The sequence below is a fragment of the Haliotis rubra genome, unplaced genomic scaffold, assembly GCF_003918875.1.
Source record: "Haliotis rubra isolate DU_JTF1 unplaced genomic scaffold, ASM391887v1 Scf137, whole genome shotgun sequence".
NCBI classification, from domain to species: domain Eukaryota; kingdom Metazoa; phylum Mollusca; class Gastropoda; order Lepetellida; family Haliotidae; genus Haliotis; species Haliotis rubra.
In genome coordinates this window covers 215,767-242,190 of record NW_025765303.1, presented here as the reverse complement: position 1 = coordinate 242,190, position 26,424 = coordinate 215,767, and the positions used below count along the sequence as shown (strand labels likewise).

At 41.6% G+C, this 26,424-nt stretch overlaps 2 protein-coding genes across 6 annotated transcripts in view; one reads left to right on the top strand and one right to left on the bottom strand.

Moving 5' to 3' along the window:
* Positions 1-13,395, top strand: part of LOC124268183 (protein smg8-like) — a 45,338-nt gene extending 31,943 nt beyond the window's left edge. The window contains exons 13-22 of the mRNA XM_046703205.1: positions 7,241-7,396; positions 7,610-7,750; positions 9,904-10,126; positions 10,784-10,912; positions 11,219-11,383; positions 11,699-11,839; positions 11,990-12,111; positions 12,491-12,549; positions 12,642-12,821; positions 13,069-13,395. Of these exons, the coding sequence (XP_046559161.1) occupies positions 7,241-7,396; positions 7,610-7,750; positions 9,904-10,126; positions 10,784-10,912; positions 11,219-11,383; positions 11,699-11,839; positions 11,990-12,111; positions 12,491-12,549; positions 12,642-12,821; positions 13,069-13,186 (1,434 nt within the window). The 3' untranslated portion in view covers positions 13,187-13,395. The remainder of the gene's footprint in view (positions 1-7,240; positions 7,397-7,609; positions 7,751-9,903; positions 10,127-10,783; positions 10,913-11,218; positions 11,384-11,698; positions 11,840-11,989; positions 12,112-12,490; positions 12,550-12,641; positions 12,822-13,068) is intronic.
* Positions 12,276-24,241, bottom strand: LOC124268186. 5 transcript variants are annotated; one of them, XR_006896226.1, is made up of 4 exons: positions 24,012-24,241; positions 16,410-16,531; positions 14,221-14,464; positions 12,276-13,388 (listed from the first exon to the last, which is right to left on the bottom strand). XR_006896226.1 is itself a non-coding variant. In XM_046703209.1 (4 exons), the coding sequence occupies exons 1-4, from the start codon at positions 24,025-24,027 to the stop codon at positions 13,352-13,354; spliced, it is 309 nt and encodes a 102-aa protein (XP_046559165.1). In that variant the 5' UTR covers positions 24,028-24,241; the 3' UTR covers positions 12,276-13,351. The 5 variants fall into 5 exon arrangements, 3 of the variants coding, with proteins under 3 accessions (XP_046559165.1, XP_046559164.1, XP_046559163.1); XM_046703209.1 differs by having other exon boundaries at positions 12,276-13,385; positions 14,328-14,464; XM_046703208.1 differs by having other exon boundaries at positions 14,328-14,464; positions 24,012-24,240.
* Between the last annotated feature and the right edge of the window lie 2,183 nt (positions 24,242-26,424).

Here is a 26,424-nt window from a genome sequence, read left to right as displayed (position 1 = left end):
CTGCCAGCGAGCAAGCAGACTTTGTCTCGCTGGCTAGTTTCGTGTATTTGTACCGCTTATCAGGTTAAGGGCAAGCCTCCCCCTGAGGGGTTGAAGGCTCACTCGGTCAGGGCAGTAGCCGCGTCAAAAGCTTTTGCATCGGCACTCCCCATTGAAGAGATCTGCTCTGCCGCTATTTGGAGCCGGCCAAGCACGTTTATACGGCACTACCAGCTCGATACACATTCCCGTAATCGTGCGAGCTTTGGCCGTTCTGTTCTCTCCAGTGGACAGTGTCCTGCCACCCTGACCGAGTGAGTCTTGGTTTATTGGTTTGTTTTTTTACGCTGCTGTACAATAATCGTGTATTATTGACATGTCTGCTACTGTGAGTTAAACTACCCCCTTTCGATTCTCTCAGGAGTAATTAGTCGATTATGAGCGGTATTGACATTCCCCCCTACGGTGCTCACTAATCGACACTAGGTGGGTGGGGTTTTGTTGACATTCGTACATGTGCGATTGCCTATGCTAAACGTATGGAGGTCGTCTTTGAGCACAAATCCTCCCTGTCAGTTCCCCTCCCATAATGCCTCCATAAACTGGGTCAAGTGACAGGTGAGTGTTATGGCGTCTGTTCAATTTTTTTCCATGATACGATCGCTATATTTTGTGTGTGCTTGGACAGAATTCCCTCCTCCCTGGCCTCCGGTCTTTGGGAGTCTGTGTTTATGCATAATATGTACCCCAAGGACGATCTCTATGAAGAAGAATTAACCAAACATGAAGAGGTTTTCAATTCTTCGAAGAGAGTCGTCCTTGGGGTAGGGCCTCCCGCCTCCCCGCAATTCTGTTCACTGATATATTCAGCAGAAGGAATGATGATACGGGTCTAGGAGCTTACCCAGTTGGTGCGCATGCTCAACGGGAGGTAACTCCGTGAGGTAGGGGCCGTATAATAAATAAAAGAGTTTATTTATTGTACAATCTTTTTATTCAAAAAACATTGATACAACTGTCACAGGACATTTTCAGCTTGGAAAATGCATAATATGTACCCCAAGGACGACTCTCTTCGAAGAATTGAAAACCTCTTCAGGTTTGGTTAATTTTTTCCTATGGTATTTGACAACAATACTTTATGAAAATTATGAACCCTATTAAAAAATCAACTTAGTTGGGGGGGATGTCCCACGACCTATGTAATAGCAAGTTCAAGTTCACAAGTCATTAATTGTTTCATTCCCTATCAATCTACTGTAAAAGAAATACTCAAATAGTCACACAATCAATTATTCGAGGTTACTGTATGATATAGATATATATTATTTCACGAATGGCATGAGACATTCTGAATGGCGATAACTGTTACAGTTAGTTGTGAGAAAACATCTATTTATACTGCCATGATTCACTTCCGCCATGTGGACCGCCTCCGTGGTTAGAGCATCCGCCCGGAGAGCGGAAGGTCGTGGGTTCGATCCCTGACAGTGTCATACCAAAAGACGTTAAAATATGGTACTTGTTGGTCCCTGCCTGGCGCTCGGCATTATGGGTACATCAAGGACTGGTAGGCTCGGAGTCAGTATAATGTGTCTGAGTGGGGTATTCATGCTTCACTGCGGCATGGTATCTCAGTGGGCTAGCACTATAATACCAGCTTCAGTCTGGGCTACTACAAGCAGCCACACATACACATACACACACATGCACATTGTCATATGAGCGAAATATTCTCAAGCACGACGTAAAACCCAAATTCACCTCACCTCACCTCACCTCACCTCACCTCACTTCCGTCACGTTATATAAAAACATGATCGGTAGCAGTGAACGGGCTGGACACATTGGTGAATAGCTAATTAGGTATCATAAATAATTTGGTTTCATTAATTAAACAAACGGCGGAGTAATTTGTAAATACCGCTAAAATATGGCGATAACTGTTCGCTAGCCAGTAGTAATCACTAGCCAAAACATTTGCAACATTAAGACATATAGCAGGAGTGCCTAGAAACTCAACCATTTGAGTAAACTTGAGTCTTTGGTTACTGGTTACCCTATTTCTGGAGTGTTTTCTGTGTTCTATGTATGTAATGAATCATAGATACTTATTTTTCCTTATCCTGACTCATGCTTAATGCTTGTCTCCTTCTCCTTGCGGATGATAGTGGAATGCTTGAAATCCCATGAAATCTACGCAGAAGATGAGATCCTTTTCTGCCGAGATTGTACCTCCGGAAGAAGCAGATGTGTATGATGACCCCCCCTATCCTCATACCTGAAGTCACAGTCGTCAGCAAGAAGACTTTATCAGCGCAGACATTGACAGAAGACCTTCTATCAACGCAGACATTGGGTACCAGAGATAGCAGCAGCGTCAACTCTTCACAAGTGCAGCGTGCCTTAGAAGATGCCTCATTGTTGTCAGAAGCATTATCATCCCTGCAGCAGTGTCTTCAGACATCGCAGAACTTCAACCCGGGACTGTTCATGCAACAGTTTACAGACCAGATGATGTCGATGATGGAACGTCGCTTCGCGCAGGAGAAAGCTGCTACATAGACCACTACAATGACTACTACCCCGCGTGAAGATTCAGCAGTCTCTCCAATGCACTTTGAAGAAGAGGGAAGCCTACGTGAAGGCTCATGCACCTGACGTTCTTCCCCATCTGAAGTTAGGAGCCTGGACTACACTACCAACGTCAGCTCAGCCTTAGATGTCCCTGAAGGAACCGCTAAGGATTCTCCACGCAGAAACAGGTCGAAGCGTTCTCCTGAACCCTACAGACGTCGTAGATACGGGTCGTCATCACCATCGGACTCAGACGCACATCGGGAACCTGCGTACAGGCACTCCACATCTCACAGAGGGGAGACTGCGTCTAAGAATCAACCTTCACAAAGGCCTAGAGAAAGATCTCAATACAGGAAGGATACACGATCACATCGGGATCATTCACCTGCGCAAAGTTCATCATACAGATCTTCACACAGAGACTCACGTCGTTGTGGATCGTCTAAATCAGAGGAAGAAGGTGAAGTCATATTCTCCGATACGGAAGTAACCTCATGGATTGCTAATGGCCTGGACCTAGCATCACCTTCCAAGGACACAGACGAAGCGTTTACATACAAGATGTCCAACGATGATTTCGACACACTCACCTTTCCGCATATCGACCCGATCTCCCAAGTACCGGACAGCCTCAGCAAAGCCTTTGATAAGGCTACTAACTTCCAGAACCAGCATATCCCGACGTTCAACGCCAGCAAATTCCCACTATTACATCACATGGAACCCTTCCTGAAGGCACCAGAGATTGATGAGGATTACAAGATCATCAACGACTCCCGCTATAGGAATTACAAGATAGACGACAAGAAGAAACACAACTGGATACGACTACTAGACGTCCCTTCTTCGGACTAGCCACATCTAGGGCTATCAACGAAGCACTCATTTCAGAGTTCAAGAACTCCACCGACGAAGATGACCGGATGATATATTCTGCGCTACTGATTCAGAAAAAGGACCACCAATTTATGTCGGAGCATCTAGCATCCACATCAGCGGGCCTGACTCTCCTGAGGAGACAAGGATTATTGTCATCGTGCACCTGGAGTGAGCGGTTCACCAAGTCCTTATTCAGAGCCCCATGGTCATCATCATCCATCTTCGGAGGAGAAATTGAAGAAGTCGCCAAAGAGGTTACACACGAATCAAGGGTGGTCATGATGATAAAGTCCATAGATACCTTCGACAGTGGGTGGACGTCTTCAATGGTACTGGGAGAATTGGGGAATACTACAGGTCGACTATGTATCCCAGATACTACGCAGAGGGTACAAGATACAGTTGGAAACCACCCTGCCGCTTACAACAACCCAATGGCCTTCAGATACGCAGCCGACCAGACAGAGAAACTGGACGACGCAATCAAGACTACTCGACAAAGTTGCAGTAGAAGAGATAAATGAAGATCTCATCATGCCCGGTTTTTACTCCCCAATTTTCCTGGTACCGAAGAAGAATTCCAAGGAGAAGTTTCGGCTCATCTACAACCTGAGGAAGTTCAACCAGGAGTACCTTCGCAGACCAGCAAATTTTAAGATGATACATCTGCCGACATCTCGTTCGTCCATCAGACTACCTCACCAGCATAGATCTACAAGATGCGTACCTACACATCCCGATACATCCAGACTCAAGGAAATGCCTAAGATTAATTTTCAACAGACATCACTTCCAGTGGAAGGTTCTACTGTTTGGAATATCGTCGGCCCTCGGGTTGTTTACTCAAGTGACCAAGCCCATCGTCACATATCTACATCGTCGACTGCAACTATACTTCACCATCAGGCTTCTCACTCAGTTAGGATGGCTGGTAAATCTCCTCAAGTCGGAACTGGAGCTGAAACAGGATCTTCAATTTCTAGGAATACGACTCATCACGCCGGTGAATCGCATAGTCGTCCCAGAGGATCATTGGGTCAAGATACAACATATGATATCTCAAGCAATGCTCTGTCCGTTGACACTACGTGCTTGGCAAAGCATGCTCAGTCTACTCACCTCAGCTCAAGACATGACTCGCAGAGGGAGACTACAACTGCGCCCACTACAAATATTTGTGAACGCCCATCTCGACAGTCTGGATCCGCTGATTCTACGGACAGCCTGAAACCATACCTCCTATGGTGGACTCGGAAGTCGAATGTTTGCGGAGGAACCTTTTTTGTCAGAGCCAGTTTGCAACACTCATCTCTACGTAGATGCATCAGTACAAAGATGGGGTGCCCACCTCGACAACGAAGTGGCAGCAGGGAAGTGGTCGAGTCAGGATCAGAGTATGCACATCAACCTGTTGGAGATGAAAGCAGTGATCAACACTTTACATCACTGGTCCAGCGTACTAAAGAACGCAAGGCTCATGGTCCACACAGACAACTACACAGTAGCGTTCTACATCAACAAACAAGGATCAACAGGTCTGCGTCAACTCAGCTTTCTCCTGTTCAGCATCGTCGACGACCTGAACATCTACATGAAGGCATGCCACATTCCAGCAGCAAAGAATGTCATAGCAGATGCCTTGTCTCGTCCACTTCAACCATCCCCGACGGAGTGGATGTTACACCCAGAAGCGTTCCGGTTCGTCATACGGACAACAGGATCTCCATTGATAGACCTGTTTGCAACAAAGTTCAACAAGCAACTACCAATATTCGTCTCTCCGATTCCGGATCCTCAGGCATGGGCAACAGATGCTTTAAGCATCTCATGGGAAGGACTAAACGCTTATGCGTTTCCAGCACTACTACCACAAGTAATACAGAAAATCAATCAGACGACAGTGCTGCAACTGATTTTGGTTGCGCCCTATTGGCCAGCAAGGGTATGGTTTCCCGTCCTCATAAAAGAACTTGGAAGCCCAACCCTGAAACTACCAGAGTAGTCGAACCTGCTCGTCCATCCACACACCAAGCAAGTTCACGGGAATCCGGCATTGTTCCAGCTACATGCGTGGAGCGTATCAAAGCTTGCCTGAAGACTAGAGGGTACTCCGCCAGAGCAATGAAAGCAGTAACACTAGCTCTACGCAGATCAACTCACAACTTATACGACGACAAGTGGCAGAGATTTGAACAGTATGCAACGAGGAAAGGCTTACAACGGTAAAAGCAACCCATCCTCAAGTGGCGGAATACCTGTGTCATCTGGGACAGATGAGGTACTTAAAAGGTTCAACACTATCAATGTACCTGGCTGCTCTCAGCACAGTTATCACCATGAAGACAGGTGTCAAGCTGACCAAAGTACCAGAGATACTGGCACTACTGCGCTTGTTCAAGTTGCAACAAAAGAAATTCAAGGCTCCTGTCTGGGATCTCAGCATAGTTCTACAACATCTCACCAGTGATGCCTACGATCTGGATGAGAGCCGTTATACTAAGGGCCTACAAAGCAGCAGGACTTGAGCCTCCACGAGCCTCCAATTCCCACGAAGTCAGAGCCCTGGCATCTACACTTGCTCTGCATGGAAACTGCTCGATTACAACAATAATGGAGGGCTGCTTTTGGAAATTGGACACAGTGTTTGCCAACCACTACCTCAGGGATTTTGCCACCGAAGACGTCTCAGGCATTCACCAGTTTGGGCCACTTGTTGTAGCACAACAATTAACGGTTCCACAAAGGCTCTGAGAAAAATCTCACCCTTTTATCACGTGACTTGTGAAAACCAACGCTTTGGAGAGCAGTTAAATGGTTAAAGTCCATGCACACGTCTAGGTCAGGCTAGCATGAGTGATAGGCCCTGTACTTGTATAGGACATACTCATACATGAAGAATGGTCGCATCTCCACTTGATGCACGCATCAAGAGATGGAGTTGCAATAGATACCTAATGGAACATTAGTATATCTAAAACTCCACATGAAAATGTCAGGAGAAGTTTCGGAAGAAATCTGACAAGTTGTGGTTCCCCCCAGACTCATCAGAGGAAGTTGAAAGAACAGAATCATCAGCAGTGCCGTCATAAGTTCCCATGGGGGGTAATACAGGACGTAAATCAACAGCCAGAGAATCCAGAAGTGGCCTGACCCACCAACGATTCTGACGGATTCTGCAAGCATTTAGCATGAGTCAGGATAAGGAAAAATAATTAATTTTCTGACTAAAATTGATATTTTATACTTATCCTGCATCATTAGGTCAGCCCTCCCAAGCTCCCCTCTTATGGCACTCTGGATTTCCCTGTAAATCAGGGTGTCGGGCATACATATGGCGAGAGTGACAAACATGGCCGGTCAGGTGACCAAAAGGGCGCCAAAGGGGCAAGGGAGGTAACTCATGGATGAGTGGTGATTTTACGTCCGCTTTTTAAAAGGGAACTTCAAGGGATTTCAAGTGTTCCACTATCATTCGCAAGGAGAAGGAGACAAGCATTTAGCATGAGTCAGGGTAACTATAAAATATCAATTTTAGTCAGAAAATTACATTTTCCTACCTATTCCAAAAATAACAGTGTGAAGCTCTTTGTGTGGAAGCACCAGTAAAGAGGAACCAGAGTCTGTTTTTTTCTCAATTCTCTTTCATACAAATGTATGTCTACATACCTACCGATGTTATTGAAACTACATAATAACTGCAAGCAGAGTTGGGCACTACACAAATAAATTACATGATCAGTAGCATCCTCATAGCGTGTCAATAGATCATTATTCATAATTTCAATAATTATTATTATTCCAGCTGGCTCAAGCAAAGCGAGTGTTTGCCCAATTTGCAAGGGGTCCTGCGTTTGACAAGTACATGGTTCAGCTGGAGGAGGCCTGTGAAACGTGGTGGAAGTCGGGACACCAGCAGTGTGAGGCTGTCAGTCTCACTGGGAATCTGTGTATGAACCCTGTAAGTTAGTCTCCCCAGCAACTTGTATGAACCCTTTAAGTCAGTGTCACTGGGAACCTGTGTATGAACCCTGTAAGTCTGTCTCACTGGGAACTTAAGTATGAACCCTGTAAGTCAGTCTCAATGGCAACATATGTGTAAACCCTATGATATCCTCTATGTTGTTTCTATGGGATTGGCTGTGTGATGACTGTGACATCCTCCATGTTGTAGCTGCACCGACTGCTAAACGAGGAGGAGACTGATTCCAACAAACTGCTCCCTGTGTCCAGCCACTCCAGCCAGCTCAAGTCCAAGGCGGCCTGCAACTGTGGCCAGACTCAGGCCGACAAAGACGACCCGTTTGACCACATGGTAACATTGCTATTTACAACTAAAGTACTGTCGGAAATGCTAGAAAAATGCTATTTGACTTATATTTAAAATTCAGAGGTATTACAGTTACTTAAATAACAAATAAAACTTCAAGAAACATCTACCTAATGTAGACCGAGGGAATAAATTTTGAGACATGCTCTAAACTGTGTTTTTACTGATGAAAATACCAAAAACTTAGAAAATTAAGGGGTAGTTGGACGTTATTTGAAACAAACAATAACTGCCTGTGTTACGTCATCAGCATGCACGGTATCGACAGGTGAAATTGACACCTGAGCACACGCTCGGGCGAGGGGTCATCTCAATAGATGTTTTCTGCAAAATGTTGAATATGTGTACGTATAGTATACATATCAGTTATGTAAGGGATCATTTGTGTATGTGTGTTTGTTGTGACATAAACATACGAATTACTGTACATTGGAAAGAATCCTATCATTTGTGTTATCTTATCGATTGATTGTAGAAATGTGCAACGTTTTAATAAATGTTTTGCATGTCAACAGTATAGTTCATTGAAAAAATATGGATGTAATTCGGTCAGTTTAATCTAGTTGTGAACATTGGCCAAAGATATATTATATATATTTTTCTTCTCATAAAGTTTGTAGACCTTGTCAAAGTTGTCAAGGATGGTTTTACGTCCCGGTTTTGCATATGAGACGGTCCCTGTCTTGTCTGATTTGTTTACAATATTGTAAACTTGTTGGTAAGACATGCCAACAGCTCTACAAGTTCTGTAATAAACCCTCTCTACACTAATGAAAGGTTTACCTCTGTCTTTTTTAAGCAGAAAAAAACTATAAACCTTTGCAACAATCGACTGCAAATCGTTGGCCATAGTGCACGCTGTGATAAAGATGTGCATGCATGACGGGAAACCTATTTATCAAGACTTAACATTTATATTAATATTTCTTCAATAAAGAAAACGATAATTAAGTAAAGTAACACAAACATTCAACATTTATTTGTTAAAGAAAAACGTTAATTCATATTTTTACACCACCTGTATTATTAGCATAAATGTAAAGACTATTTCAGATTTCTGTTGTTGAACTCTGAATAAATCTTAAGTTGCTATTTTGGTACCAAATTCTCTCCTGTAAACTGCCCTTTAAATGCATAGGAATGTTAAATCGATTGAAATAAAAATTAGGTAGACAATAGGCGAGTTGATATATTGACAACATAGTACATTTATCACCTTTATAAAGATATTAAGGCTAAAAAGCATTTTTCTAGCATTTCCAACAGTACTTTAATAACTGTTCGGTTTGATTTGTTCACATGGTACTAATCAGTGTTATTTCATAATGCTGACGGTTGTGACTCCTGGTTAGAATTGCAAGCAGGGATTTACAGGATGTGAATTTCTGCGTCCTATACACATAAAAATTGACAATGGACGCAACAAAATTTATTAGCGCGTCCACAGGGACTCAGAAAAAGTCAAAATACTTTTGTAAAAATTCCAATCAAGTGACAATAAGTTATCACTGAGTTTGCTACTAGCTGGGTTATGGTATTATTAGCAATTTAATTACTGTAACAATGTGATGATCATGATAAACAATACAATAACGTATTAGATATAATTTAAGTGTCTGGGACCCCCTTTTGTCCCAGGGTCCTTCAAATACAGGACTCCATGTAAATCCCTGTTGCAAGCTATGCTGGTAGTGAGATGTGACCGAATGATTGGATGGTCAGTCCTGCTGACATGGTTAAGTGACTTGGTCACATCACGGCCCTATGATGTGGATGGATGCTGATATAATAATGGCAGATAAATTATTATGAACAAACGGAAAAGACATTTTGGGAATGCAAATTTGTGAAAAGCCATGATGTGATACATTAAATCTCTTGATATGAGATTGTAAATGCACAAAACAAATTTTCTATTAACTGCACACAGAGGTTCTTTATGAGTTCCATTTTTTATAAAATGCCAATGATTTTTCAAATGATTATTTCAAATTGGACGAAGTGATGCTTTTATCAAGATATTTCTCAGCTAGCAAAACATTTAGGTAGAGAAGGTACCCTACCTAAGTACAGAACTGTTTATTCAGTGTTTACTTATATCCAAGTTTGTGCAAACAAAACAATTCCTGTGTTTCCAGTATGCCAACTTTGAGTTTTACAAAGCTTTGGAGGAAACATGTTGCAGCAAGCTGGAGCACATGGACTTCCCCGTCTTCAAACCAAGCACCAGTGAGGTCAGAGCAGGTCAAGTGACCCCAGTGACGGCCAAGGCTCCTCACCTGAAGACAGCGCTGAGGGAGAGTCTGAAGTCCGAGGGGACAGGATCAGGTCTCACTAACCTCAGTCTGGCTCTCAGCTTAGGTAGGCGGATTTCATTGCAAATATGGCAGCATTGTTGAGACCTGGTGTTTTCATCCAATATTTGACCCGTGAAGATCCAGGTTAGAATTGATCTTCAGTAACCCATGCTTGTTGTAAACGGGATCAGGTGGTCAGGCTTGCCCATGAATGTTTGATGATGTAAATACATTGTCTGTTGGATACAGATGGGGAAAAGTCAGGGTTAGGGTTAGGGTTAGGAAGAGAAATTTTATGGGGGTGTTACCCATTTTGTTCTGGGGAGTATGGGGGGGTCATTAATTTTGTACACATGTCCTGTCAGCAATTTTGTAAATAGAATTTTTACAAGATTATGGTGAAAATTTATTGGTGTGTGTGTGGGGTGGCATTGATTTCGTACATTGCATGCAGCAGGAGGGTCATTCACTGTATAAGTGCTTCTCACAAAAATCATCATCATTTACAACATTTACAACAATATTCCCTTAGTCTATATTACATATATTGGGGCAAATGCATTTACGTTATTTTTGGTCTATATTTATATACTTGTGACATTATGCACTCACGCTAGCTTCACAGGGACTTGTGGGTTTTAAAATTGCTAGTGATTTAATTTGTTTTGGGAATATATTATATTATATTAGTGTGTAATATAATGACTTGTTTTCTGTGCAGGTCAGTCAGGGGGAAGTGACCTTACATATGGTCATCGGAGTGAGTCGAGTCTGAACCCGGAAAACAGTCAACAGGGTGAGCCTGGCCAACAGACAGAGACCACTGAACCAGAGCAGGTCCAGCATCCAGGTGAGATGTAGTTCTTACTGCCAATTTTACACCTGGGCAAACCTTTGCGGCTGTAATGGTTTATCTGATTGTGAATGTGGTCTGAGAAAGTTTGGGAAAGTGGGAATGTGTTTTCTAATTATAAACTAGAAAAGGATGTTGATATAGGAAGATATAGTGCATGGTGTGGTCAGGGTCACACGTCATTGTATCCCAGTTATGTATGTCGATGTTCATCACTTTATCTAGATTATTTACAGTCCGCCGCAATACCGCTGGAATACATACAAAGCAGCCCCTGATTTCCCCCAAATGACATTTTTGTAGCTACCGCAGAGCTGAAAATCAGTAACAGTGCAACAAGACAGCACTCTACCACTGAGTACCTGCCTGGGATGATTCACTCCGACTCCCCGTCTGGACTCCTCCCCAAGTTCTGTTCCTGGTCCTTATGTAGTCACGGACCATCCAGCCTGTACATGCACACACAAGGTAAGTTGGACCAGTCAGGTGCAGAGTGCCAAATTACAGGCATGTATTCATGATATTGGGGGGCCATGATCCAGCGAGCTTGAGGTGACGGGATTGAGCCCACCTGTGACCGGGTGTAAAAACCTTTGAAGGAGTCTGCACACAAAGTTTTGTCACAACCCTGTGCACCCAATAATCCGTTTGTACATGACCAGATGGTGGTCACACCTAGTTGCGGGTATAGCAACGTGCAGTAAACTTAGACTATGTGAATGGGTACCTCGTAAGGAAATTCATAATAAGATGTGCCGTTGACCTGTGATGAACTCTCCTTAGGTCTGGACCTGCCAGGCTTCCTACAAGGGAGCAACTTCCTGCTGCCCTGGGACATCACGGTCCGCACAGAGAAGGAGAAATGGCCAACAGTCGGCGAGACAGCTGGGAAGAAGGCACGACAAAGGCGGCTTCCTATCAAGGGTAGGGAGACAACATAGTGTAACCTTGACAACATATCAAAAACATCCAGACACAGCTATTTTATTTTATTCTCTTTTTACCTCATTTCTCTTACCCTTTCCTCTCACCAGTCCTCATTACCTGGCATTAATTTTTCATGTTTTCTTACAGAGGTAGGGGAAGTAACTCTCCGAGTATTCCTGGGTAATGAGTACGAGTGTCCTCGAGGTCACCGTTTCTTCTGCAGTGGTCCAGAGAAGATAATAAAGGTTTCGAGCACCAGCACTGTGAAGGTGAATGTCAACATATACAATAACAGGGCTCCAGATAAGGGCCGTATCGGATAAAAAAATAGGCACGATACGGTAGGAAAACGTAGCAGATGTTTTATTGTTTATTGACCTGTTTACATGAAGACTAGCAATGTTGTGGTGCATATATGAAACGAAACACAAGGTTACTGATTTGCCATTATATTCCATTCAGCACTCCTATATTGAAAAAATAAGGTGAGGTGAAATTGGGTTTAACGTCGTGCTTGAGAATATTTCACTCATATGACGAGAAAAAATATGGAGAACGTACTCCTGATGTTGAAATATACGATAACAGTGACTGGTATGATTGTTCAGGTTCACTTTGGCATTTAATATACCCCATGTTTCATTTCAGGACAATGCCAACAAGCTTCTGACCATGGACATGCCTCTCTACTGCCCCTGTCACTGCAGGTGAGTCCTCCTTGCTGTACTGCAATTTAACATGAACATGATTTTACACAATTAGCCTATTTCATACAAATGACTTGCTTCTTGATCTACAGGAGTGCCAAGGGTTACATGGCGCAGCTGATGCGGATATTTGTGGTGACTCCAGACGGACCAATCAGAGTTCAGCTGAAGCCTCAAATACAGCCTGCGCCAGGGTCGTGTCCTCTGTTCTATCCCGGCAATGATGAGTCCATGACCTTACCACCTGGACAGATCTGGGTGCTCCGCTTGCCGTATCCTTTGTCATACAAGTAACAATTCTCATTGGATAATTTGCCATACAAGTATCAAAGCAAATCGTTGCAATATTTATCATCTTGTGGAACCTGCTATTGACATGAGTAACCACAAACACAAGTGCGTAATGTTTGCCTAAAGATGGGTATTATTATATTAGTTATCCAGTTTTAAATGGATACAATTTCAGATTATAAATCTACATATTACAAATGCATTTTTATTGTCCTTGACCATTTTCAGTCATGTATTCCTTGGTGACCAGGGTGTGTACAGCATGCCCTCTGACCCCCAGCAGATTTCACTGTGTCACATAAAGAAGGGTCTGTTCCAGTACAAGGAGGTGTCGGCAGATGGTTGACTGCAGTAGCAGCACCCCGGATGTGGTCTGGAATCAAGTCTCGTGGTCAACATGTCTTTGTTGTGATGTCAGCTGATGTTCATGTTTTGTTGCAATGCATATGGGTTTCTGACTTGATCCATTGCTGCCACAAAAGGTCCCTAATATCAGGGTCGTGACTTGCCATCATGGTGTCAGTTGTCCTCTCACTGTTGCAAGCCTCCTGGGCAGAAAAAGGTGTGCATTCAGAAATTGAATTTAACCACAATCAAAAACATTTGCCAAAACACTGCATCACCATCAATACAAATCAGTGCAGTAAAGTGGTTATTGAAAGATCTTGCCTCGTTATCCCCCACAACGAAATGAGGAGGATGGGATATAGGTTTGAGCTCTGTCCATCCAAGATGATGGGAACAGATTTTCTCCTATATTTGATATGTGTTTTCAGGACATGAATGCCTTGATGGAGTTCGAAAACAGAAACCTTGTTATGATTCTTTACATACTGTAAATCATGAAATTCTCATAAAAAAAATCAATTGATTGTCAAGGTGATTCACTAAAACAACAATTTCTCATAAAATTAATTGACAAATGAGCACTAATTTCCATTACACTGGTCATTGTTTAAAGCACATCAGCCAGGATAATTTCAACAGAAATGTTAAGACCAGTAGTGGCAAGCAATCACATTATCAAACATGGCAGCGTAATAAAAACATTCACTGCTTAACAAGCTGAATTCAGTATTCAAGTAAGAACAACATTCAGGAACCGTGTGGCAGAGATATTAACCATGTCTTTTTGTTTTACACATGCCTATTGATGATGAATATGACTGGGAACAGGTTAAAATGTTTACAAAGAAGGAATTTTGCTGTCCATCTGTGATGCCTACAGGTAAAGAAAGGAATAAATTAAACGTTTCGACTAATGTGTCAGTGGCAGTTTTGACTTCACCTCACGTACTTTGTATCAACCAAGCCGCTGTGCATAACCACCCAACCCAGTTACCGGTATATAATAGGACATGTACTAAAAGTTACTAAAACCTGGATATTCTGGTGACCTCTCATGTGGGGGGCTTCTTGTCTCCTAAGGTATTATTCACCATCTTATGAGATTTGGCCCTTGATGAGGGTTATTAGGAAATACTGACCTGATCTTCAGCAACCCAGGCTTGTGCTCTCCTCTAACAGGATGAGGTGGTCTGGCACAGCGACTTGGTCGATGCTTGTTATCATTTCCCATATTGCCTGGACCGAAGTAGAAGATGTTCAGCGGGCAGTTGTTATGCTGAAAAATTGAGGACTTGGTTATGTTTTTGAAATGCCTGCAATGTACCATCCTCACCACAACCATCCTCACCACTCATTCCCCTGAAGTGAAGCACATATTACATCGGAAGTAATTTCTATACAGTGGCCCATTATTGCAGCTCCCCCATTCCCCAACATGGACATCTCATCTGTTTTCTCTGCCCTCTGGATATAAGTATGTTTCTAATGATGAGGGTGGAACACAAGAACAAAGAATCAATTACAAAGGGGTGGTATTGGATCACTGCACGAGTTTTATTTGTGGTATTCACCACTGGGACACCAACACAGGATTTTCCACCACTCAAAAGGTAGTTTACTGTATTAGCAATAGATGTGGGAGCTGATGATTTGGAGCATTTGGAAGAACAACTGTGTTTTTCTGCTCTGACCATAATTTCAAATCCGAGCCAGGTCAATCAAAAGGCATGGGATCAACTTTTCTTCTGTCTGCATTCATAACTACTCGCCTCTTTCCGTGATCCAGGGGTGGAAATAACTTTAAAATTGCTAGTGTACTCCGGTACAGTGGCACATGTAAAATCACTTGCCCTGATAATTTTCCCACTATACCAGCTTTTTTTGTTGTTGATTTTTTACATAAAGAACATAACTGAACACCGGCAATGGGTTATTTCCACCCCCCTGTGATCTACAAGAAGGTATGACACAAGTAGTTACCAGTGAATTCATGGTTCATTTGAACGACTTTTGACATGTTTAGCAGGTAACAAAGTCTTTGTTCACAGTAAACATATGGAACTGTATTAAGCACGATTATTGTATTATTGGAATGCACGACACCGGGCGACAGCTTGACATTCACCACATTCACAAACACCATCAAACCAACAAGGTTAAGGCACTAGAAATGGCAAACTGAAGCAGCTATGGCTCCCAAACGGAATTCTTTGCAATAGGACTGTAAGAAACTGCATAAAGGCACATGGGATGAGGGCAAGAAGGGTGATCAAGCGTCCAGCCTTGACCAATCTTCACAAGAGAGCTCATTTGGAGTGGTGTTTACCCTGACGTCATTGGAATTTGACGTCATGGAGGAAGGTGCACGTCACAATAACAATGCCTATGAGCCTGAGAATATAAAAGCATCACTTCCTTATTGTGGTGGATCTGTCATGGTCAGGGGTTGTCTATCCCATTATTGTAAACTGGACTTGGTAACTGTTCGTGGAATCCGGGACATTCTGGATCCTGTTATTGTGCCACATTTTGATAACCTCCCATTAGCCACTTGCCCTGTATTTATGGATGACAACGCCTGACCACATCTTTCCCAACTTTTCTCCACTAACGCTGTAACCTAACTTCCATGGCCTCCTAAGAGCCAGGATCTGAACCCATTGGAGTCTGTCTGGGGCATTCTTGGATGCCGAGTGCAAGCACTGGATTCGCCTGTACAAGATCTGACATGTTTGGAAGCAGCTTTGCGCCTGTAGTGGCAGCAGCTGCCTCTGGAAGGAATCCGGAGACTCACGACGAGGAGGGTCAAAGCAGTCATCCCTGCACAAGGTGGATATGCTCGCTATTTACAATTTTCATGTGATTTGTTGTCTGAAGATGACAGAGAACATTTTCAGACTGAGAGACACTCACCTCTTACATTTTGCAACTCTGTAGTCCCATAGTTGTACAGGGATACCTTTTGTTGAGAAAACATCGTTGACGTTTTCATGTCATTTTGTAAACTAAAATATTGCAAATTTTCATGGTTTTGTTGTTATCGTTTAGTCCAAAATGTCAACTTTCAGGAAACAATGTTTAAGCCTTCCAGTTTACATACTAATGGTAATGGTAATGGTTCATGGCAATATGAAAAAATCACGGGGTGTTTAATCCATGTGTATAGATTTACCTTCCTTGACGAGGGACCATGAATGATTTGGTTCATAAAAAATACTGACCCATGCCTGTCCTCGAACGAGATCCGGTGGCCAGACTTGGTTGATACTTGTTCTCATAAACCAGTTTAACGGTGCTTTGGTGTCAATCACTGCATTGCCTGGACCAAAGTGCAGTTGTAATGCTGAAAAATATAAGTGTGACAAACATGAACATTTATCTCCAGGACAAAATACCATCGTGACTATATTTTTGAAATGATGGAACCTAACAAGGACAACTGACATCAAGTTACATGAACTCAAGCACCCTCCTCTCCGCAATGAACCATCCTCAACACAACCCTCATTTTTATCCTTCAGAACAAAAAGGTTACGAATCATAATCGTGGACATCAGTACACTACAGTGAGCGAGTGAGTAAAGATTTAACGTTACAACAGCAATATCGGCCATATCGTGACCCGTGCACTACAGTTCAGGGCCTCCTTTCCCAAAGCACCAAGATGATCGTGAGTCACTAAGGTTAAGCTTAGTAAATGTTGCTTCCTGAAAGGAGCCCCTGACTTGCCCAGCATGGACATATCAGCTGTAAGTCAGTTGGGGTATTCTTTGTCCTCTTAGACATCTGGGTGTTGTTGTATAAAGCTAACTTGGTGCTAAGGTGACCATAACTTCCATGCCTAAAAATAGACTAAAGGTAGTCTTAGCACTAAGGTTGTTTTATACAACAGCACCCAGTACACGTTCATGCCTCTAATGAGGATCGAACTTAAAAAAATATGGATACAAGTATCAATTACAAAGGCGTGGTATTGGTTTACAGCCTGGCCGTCAGATCTTCCAGAGTATGTTTTCAAAACAGCAATATTTCTGACCGCTACACAGAAGAGAATAGTTACCATGTACATGATCAGAAATATGGTGTCAACGATTGCTAGCTTAATGGTGAAGTTCCTATTGAATAGAAAACTTTGACTGCATGTGTTTCTTAGCATACCAAGCTTTAAATCAAAGTACACACTGTCCGTCAGTCTGTCCAAATTGCTATTCTTAGTTAATTGGTGAATGATTAAAATTCAGCCATATCGTGACTATGACAGCCACATATTGACCTTAAACGATATGAATATCTTTCATCACAGGACAGATTCAGATTTAGAACTAGCAAGTAATCATGAAACGATATTCCTCTAAATGACACAAATAAAACCAGACAAAAGATCGCACAGCAACTGAAGAACTGAGAGCTGCAAGGACCCTAGCTCTTCAGATTCCAGCGATTACAGACTAATGCAGCCATGAATTAAAATAACGTAAATTCTATGATTAAGTGAGTGAGTTTTGTTTTGACGCCGCACTCAACAATATTCCAGGTATATGATGGCAGTCTTTAAATATTCTGATCTGGACCAGGCAATCCAGTGATCAACATGATCATCGATCTACGCGACTGAGATACGATGACATGTGTCAACCATGTCAGCGAGCCTGACCACACGATCCCGTTAGTTGCCTCTTACGACAAGCATGGGTTACTGAAGATCAATTCTAACCCGGATCTACACGGGTTTCTATTATAGAACAACCCGGTTAACGTAATACGTAATGTCCGGATGTCATGTCCTAGTTGTTACGATGCTGTTGTACAAGTCACGACTGGGACACGGGATTTTTCACTTGATGTTGGGGGGGGGGTTGTGAGCGAGTTTGCTTTTACGCCGCTTTAAGCAATATTCCAGCAATATCAGGACGGGGGGACACCAGAAATAGGCTTCACACATTGTACCCAACCCATCACAAGAAGCCCAGTGTCAAGATGTCATCATATGAGTGAGTGAGTTTAGTTTTACGCCGCTTCAAGCAATATTCTAGCAATATCCTCACACTGTGCCCATGAGGAGAATCGAACTGAGGTCTTCGAGCGAACGCTTTAAACACTTGGCTAGCCCACCGCCCCTCCTCATATAAGATAAACGTATTGTTGACGGTTTCACAAATGTAGAGTGTTGGTTTCACACATGCTGTTTCACAGATAATAGGTTATGGTGGGTTAGACCGGACAAGTTTCTAAAATGAAATGGGAATCACACATTGTACCCATGCGGCAATCGAACCACGAGCCATCAATCTCTTCTCCACCACCAGCACTGCAGAAATTCTGCACCTAAACAATGATTTCACTACTACCCTCCCAAGCTTGGCGACAGTATTATCAGCACCACCCTTCACCCAACAAGTAAACTGGTCGCCAACAAACCCGAAGTACGACCCATTGGTATCTCTCTCCCCTTCATAGGAAATACCTCCCACCACATCAGCCGTCTCCTGAAGAGACAAGCCAGCATCGAAACCTAATGGCATTAACACCTCTAAAGAACAACAACAACCGAAAGGTGTTATCTACAAGATCAACTGTGACTGGTGAGGCCTATGTAGGTGAAACTTCCTGCCCCATAAACATCAGAATCAAAGAACACTTAACATCTACCACAAAATCAGACCGAAATTCAGCAATCTCAGACCACATAATCAACTGTCCTAATCACAACATAAATTGTTACAATGTCAAAAAAACAAAACAACCCAAGACGTCACCAAAAGTAAACTGACAGAAGCAGTTCAAATCTGCCGACACAGGCTCTCAATTAACAGAGACCATAGATATCTCTTACCATCTGTATACATTTTAAAACTGATACAACTAAAGAGCACAGCACTCAAACCATCAACGATAACTACTGTAATCCTATCAGCCATGTATATTTGTTCCGCCTCATGGCTGGCATGAAGTGAGCGAGTATGGTTTCAAGCCGCTTTTGGAAAATTAATATTCCAGAAATTTCACTGTTGGCGACACCAGAAACGGATTTCACACATTGTACTCATGCGGGGAATAGAACCAGCCTGATGAGCCAACGCTTAAATCCCTAGGCTGCCCCTTGCCCCTTTTATAAAAAAATTGTCTACAGGACATATGTCCTGGTTTTGCTGTCTGTTTTCATCTAACATTTATCCAACTAAAGTAATTGTTTTAGACGAGGTATAGACTTCACATCCCGAAAATATATGCTTTCTTATGAATAAAAATAATGATGGGTGACAAATATCATAGTTGTACTCGAATTCCTTTCTTCTAGAATACCATATAGCATAACCATATATAGGTGGGGATGGGGGGATTTTGGTGGCGGTTAAGATATTGATAAAAAACAGATAATATTTAAAAACATTACTTTGTATTGATGGTTTTTACCAGGTTTCCGAAATCTTGAGGTTACTTTATGCACGTTCGGGGCAAATGGTAAGATACTGGATTATTTTGAGGTTTTAATGCTAAAATGGTTGGAGCACTGACAGACAACTGGATGTCTGGGCTGAGATAGTTATCCAATCCCGCATTACATACCGGAGGATACGAATGAACATTCCGAAGCAAGGATTTATTTTACAAGAGGCCTGTATATGCATAGATTGTGTTTGTCGTGAAATTGTGAATGACTATGTTTTTCGAATGGAAGAATACATCTATATTAAAAATATCGCTTGACCATATAACTGTAATGAAAACCTGGCTAATGTATTCTTGTCGCGGGGCAAAGACTTGCTCTTAACCTAACACTATTGTTCAACAGTTAACATACAAGTTAAATTGGTTATATAAATGGACCTTGTACAAACTTTTACCTACACTTCATCCACAAACCGTACACTGTTCACAACTGGAAGGTGAAGTTTTTGCATTGTTTTATTATTTTTAATTATTGAAAACATGTGTTTATCTGCCAGTATAAACCTCATTTTCAGGGTCCTATGTCCATACTTACATACATTCTTTGTGTTATTCCATCATCATCATCAAGGTTTTTTTTCTAAGATTTAATTTGATTTCTAGCTTATGGAGTGATGAGAATAGAGTTATCTTAAGCTTAATAGACTAAAAACGGCTTATGTTAAGAGAGGTGAGGTGAAATGCCGAGCGCGAGGCAGCGACCAACAAGTACCATATTTTAACGTCTTTTGGTATGAGGCGCCGGGGATAGAACCCGCGACCTTCCGCTCTACAGGCGGACGCTCTAACCACTACACCACGGAGGCGGTCTCATTGGGTATGTTGGTTTAGAAAATTTAAATTACATATTTGACAAACAAAATATTGTTAATTTTTATAAAGTTTCATAGTTTACATACATGGATCCTCTGTTGTAATAGGAGGGGCGATCAAATAGTAGTGAGCCTCAACAAGAAAATGATACAAATGCATCTGTTTTTAGGTTTTATTTTTCTACACATTATCTGTCAACCTCAAGCGAATTGGTTTTGCTATGTTCCAGCCTGATGAGCCCATTTTGTTTGACTTTTTATCTTGGTACCCCCCAAAAATGCAATATTTGCAATAAATGCATCACAAACTTCAGGAAACAAAATATGCAAGAAACATGTTGTGTGTTTAAGATAGAGAGAAGCCCGCTAGAATGAAACTTAGATATTAAATTGCATTAAAAAGCAATTTGAAACTATAATCACTTGTTAAAGTGACTCCCCTTTCATGTTTATTGAAAGAGCTTGTTTCGGAGACACTATCCACTCCCCTTTCAGACGACGTAATCGTAAGGACATAACTTATTCTAATGTTTTCACTTATGCATACCATGATGCCAAGGGTTCAAACCAAATACTGAATGGTCACACAAGTGCCAGCTTGAATATCTGGACACAATGTTCTTTAAAACCCAGCCCCCATCTAAATATAAATCAAGCAATCCAAATCTTTGACTGTTGATTATGAAGTCATCCAATACTATACTTAACTATTTCATATGAAGTTATCAGAGGTACCAAATGACAGATCATTTTTCATTTTCTGCAATTTAAGAAATATTACACCCTAATGTGTTGTGATGGCTAATATCTTGTTAACCACAATACACACATATGTTTAGATATGGCTTTTCTAACGATTTCTTCAAAACAAAAAGGAAGCTTTTCAAACATTGGACATCGACATCGACAAAATAGCAAGGCGTACTACTTTTTGACCGCCCCTCGTATCTCTGCGATGTCAATGTCAGGAGAAATGTATAGACTATTTCAAGCATTCCTTGTTCTATTTGAGTGACCACACAAAACCGAGTTGATATATTGTAAAAATACATAGTGCTTCTTGCATGTGAGAATTTATACACGACGTGACGTGACGTGACGTGACGTGACGTGAAATTGGGTTTTACGTCGTGCTTGAGAATATTTCGCTCATATGACGACGTGTGTATGTATGTGCGGCTGCTTGTACTAGCCCAGACTGAAGCTGGTTTTATAGTGCTAGCCCACTGAAATACCACGCCGCAGTAAAGCACGAGAACACACTGTTTATTAATATACTCCATTTATGAGATATAATATATGATATAATATGATATTAAGGCAACTGCTTCTGACACGAGAAGAAATCACAATAATTCTATAAAAGTTGGAATAATGTCCAATGGAAGTGTTTTTCTCTTCGCGGCCCTCTGATCAACTAGGTACAAGTTAGTATATTTTTACTGTTTATATCTGCATCTTTCTTGCTCAAAATTGATATTGGTAAGAACAGTGTCATATGCACCAGTAGTATGGCTAGCATTTTCCAAAATACCGTTTTAAGTGTATATTTTAGCTGTTATCCCCAAAAGCGCAACTATGTTTTTCCCAATCACTTTTCGTATAAATACGATTACGTACAGCCACGTAAGGTTAAAGGTAGAGGTCGTTTGAGTTTGTGCTAAGGGACGGTGACGCTTCAGTGAAGGTGCTGACACCGTTATCAAACACGCGTTCGCCTTCCTCTTCAAGAAGTTCTTATCCAAACATTTCTATACGTATCCCCTTACTGTTTATGTGGGATCTGCTTGAGAATGTTCATGTTTCAGTTTGTGTAGCCAATCTCTTCGTCTAGATCGTTATTTTATCTATATATTTATGTATGTAAAATACGTCATTGTTCCCAGGTTGACTCGGGTTATATTCTGCTATTTCCTAAACTAGATATCAGATTTAAAAAGGTGTTTACAGATAACTAAAAGTCAAAGAGGCTTATCTGTCTATAATAGCTCCTTTGAATAGATGTTATTCACAGTACGAATACTATATATCGACGTAAAGCGTGCCTTCCGCCTAAACTGCTGTATGGCATTGATATACTATGCTCAGGCAATAGCCCACATAACGATTCTTCTTCAAGATTTACTTAACAAGCACATAATAATTTAAGTGTGCCGCATATCACCTCACTGAAATAGCTCCGTGAGTATGCAATCATGAAGATAGTGAGTGAGTGAGTTTAGTTTTACGCCGCACTCAGCAATATTCCAGCTATATGGCGGCGGTCTGTAAATAATCGAGTCTGGACCAGACAATCCAGTGATCAACAGCATGAGCATCGATCTGCGCAATTGGGAACCGATGACATGTGTCAACCAAGTCAGCGAAACTGACCACCCGATCCCGTTAGTCGCCTCTTACGACAAGATAGTCGTTTTTTATGGCAAGCACATGGGTTGCTGAAGACCTATTCTACCCCGGATCTTCACGGGTCCAATCATGAAGATACCTGTCAGGAGTGATGAATTAACTGATAAAGTAGCCCGTCAGCTGAGTATCTATGTACCGAGTTGAAATTATATAGTAATTATATATTTCCCATCATTAAATGTCATTAAAGCATCATTTTTGCCGCAAAATGTTCTCGGATCAATTTCAAGACACAGCACATACCTAAGCTGCTTATGATAGCATGAAATATGTTACTGTTCCAATTCGTTTTGAAGTATGAAATCAGTAAGAGTTCCTTACGTAACCCCCCACCTAATTTTTAACTATAAACTATAGACTAAACAATAGTGTTTGCTCATCACAAAAATAGGCGGGGGTACGTAAGGAACTCTTTCCGAGACATTATTTGGTATGCATATTTACATGTCAGCAACATCAGTAAAACCTTACCATATTACTGAGATGATAGTCTTTCCAAATCTATTTATCTTTTGTGTCAAATGGATAGCTCACCAAATCAGCACAAAACCCCCAAACATTTTCACTGCCTGTGCAACCCATTTCGTTGGTGAATCTGATTGGTATACCTAAGCATGTTTGTAATCATATGGCGATATTTGGAACAAACCAACATCCGAACACCAACCAATTTCAATACTTTCGAGTGATTGATTCTAATATTTTTAGAAGTTGGATGTCTTTCTGTATGTTCAGATACAATTAAATAAACATATTAACACGCATCCTTATCAGATGAATATATATTCAGGTGATATGATTGTAAACCTAATCTTTACAACATTGTAAATGTCTTGTCAATCCAATCTTTACAACATTCAAGCTTGTAAATCCAAGCAGCAGTGCTAGATCCCCATTGAACTACGCACACACACCAGTGATGACCCACTGACCACACTGCCTGCAACTTCCCAATAAAAGCAACGCAAATGAACGCCAATTTTCCACACTTTCCGCCATATTAACGAATCAATGCCGTATGTTTTTTGTATTTTGTGTCCCACACCCACATTCACTCACCTTGTCGTGAAACAGGTTAACGTGCCTGGATAACACAAACTTCGAAAAGAAAACATTTCAAACGTTATTGAACTATGTGTCAAGCATTCTCACCTTTGCTGAGAAACATGTCTTCTCAGTGAAAGACAGCTGCTGAAGCTATTTCATAGTTCAAACTTGAAAGACCTTTGTGTATTGTGTGGGAGCGATACATCGAAGGATAAGGTACTGTTTTGCTGACCTTCTCACAGCACATCAGTGACATATGGTCCAAGGTTCGACTGACATGTAAAGAGGCTCGGGCATTTCGTGCATTCCGCGCATCTGCACGTGCTACGTTAGTCTTTGTTCTGAGGGGACGCAATTACCCGCGCACTTAATTTTCGGGCGTGGCTTGGATCTCGTGCAGTCGCTTCTTCAACTTCGTTTTGGACAATTTGTACCCTACTGAAAGCGTACCTCAGTTGATTGAGTTCTTAAGGTTTTGATCTTGCTCTTTGTTTGTTTTTCGGAAAACATCTGCTGAACCTAATTATTTAACTGGAGCTCACTTTTACATTTATAAGTTAGTAGTAATTCCTGGTTTAGATGCGTATCCTGCGTCGAAATAAGGGCGGCCCTCCTATAACTCTTGAACGAAAAGTCCTTAAAATACACCTCAACTTGTAGCAACATTACACTTCGGGGTAAAACCCATTTCTCGTGTCCCTCGCCGCGATATTGCTGGAATATTGCTAAAAGCGGCGTAAATCCATACTCACTCACTCACTCACATACTCACTTCGGGCTCAACACATAAGGTTGTGCAATATTACCGGTAAACCGGTATATACCGGTACAGCTCAGATACTGCAATATATTGGATCATCCAGAGTTAGCTCCCTTTGGATTATCTGCCCTTGATTTCCATAGGAGAGAGAGTGAGTCAAGTTTTACGCCGCTTGTAGCAATATCACGGCGGGGAACACCAGAAAGGGAGAGAGAGAGAGAGAGAGAGAGAGAGAGAGAGAGAGAGAGAGAGAGAGAGAGAGAGAGAGAGAGAGAGAGAGAGAGAGAGAGAGAGAGAGTCAATTACTTTGTACATAGATTTAAGGAAGGGGGGAGGGGCGGGAGTCATTCATATTGTACATGCTTCTCCATAAGAATCATCATCATCCCCCCAGCCATAAATTAAGAACGATCCCTAATTAAGTGGCTCCAAAAGTGCCAAATATTCTACCAAATGCTTTAAGTTTTATGGGTTTGAATGGTTTCATATGTGACATTTTGGAAGTATTAAGTGGCCTCAAATGTACCAAAATTTATTTTGACTTATTAGTAGAGCCTCTGACTCTGAGTGTCCATTTCACAGTTCATATTATTTTGTTATTTTTGTTTGTTTCATAATGGGACATATACTACAAATCTATCATAAATGCCTAAGTCTTATAAATTTTGTAGGACTGTATAATGACATTCTAGTCAAGGATCGTAGTTATTGGAGGTCACATGAAATTTAAAGCTCAAGTATTTTACCTAAATCATGTTTTTTGTTTCATATTGCAATAGTTCATGTTAACACATGTTTATAGTGGAGTTAAATCTGGATAAATCACTGACATACAGTAACAATAATTACATACTGCATTGAAGTGCGCTCTTGTGATGTTCCTGATTGATTGTTGTTTAACGCCGCACTCAGCAATATTCCAGCTCTATGGCGGTCTTTAATAATCGAGTCTGGACCAGACAGTTCCATGTGCAACATCATGATCATCGATTTACGCAATTGGGATACGATGACATGTGTCAACCAAGTCAGCGAGCCTGACCACCCGATCCCGTTAGTCGCCTCTTACGACACGCATGGGTTACTGAAGATCAATTCTAACCCGGATCTCCACGTGTCCTACACATAATCAGTCATGGAAAATAGATAGTGAAACAGTTAGACATGATATGCAATACACAGACCTTCACGACAACAACTTTGACAACATACGTACGCACACAATGGAGTGGCTTTGATCAACTTTGACAACATACGTACGCACACAATGGAGTAGCTTTGATCAACTTTGACAACATACGTACGCACACAATGGAGTGGCTTTGATCAACTTTGACAACATACGTACGCACACAATGGAGTGGCTTTGATCAACTTTGACAACATACGTACGCACACAATGGAGTGGCTTTGATCAACTTTGACAACATACGTACGCACACAATGGAGCGGCTTTGATCAACTTTGACAACATGTATACACACACAAGTACGCACACAAATTAAGACAAAATCTAAAGTTGTGTTTCTCTTTCGGAGTGCAATCTTGGCGTCTCTGGACTTAACACTGAAACAGCTAAACGTAAATAATGTTTTATCGTCCTTTTGAGCAATGTGTCTTGGGTGTTTCCTTGAAAGTTAGCAACATGTTTTCGATGGAAAAGGCAAAATACCTGCCGGGCGAAAGAAAATACACCCAGGTGTTCGACCGAGTATAGTTTTAATCTTTTGTAATGTTTTGGTCAAATCCAATCTTCAA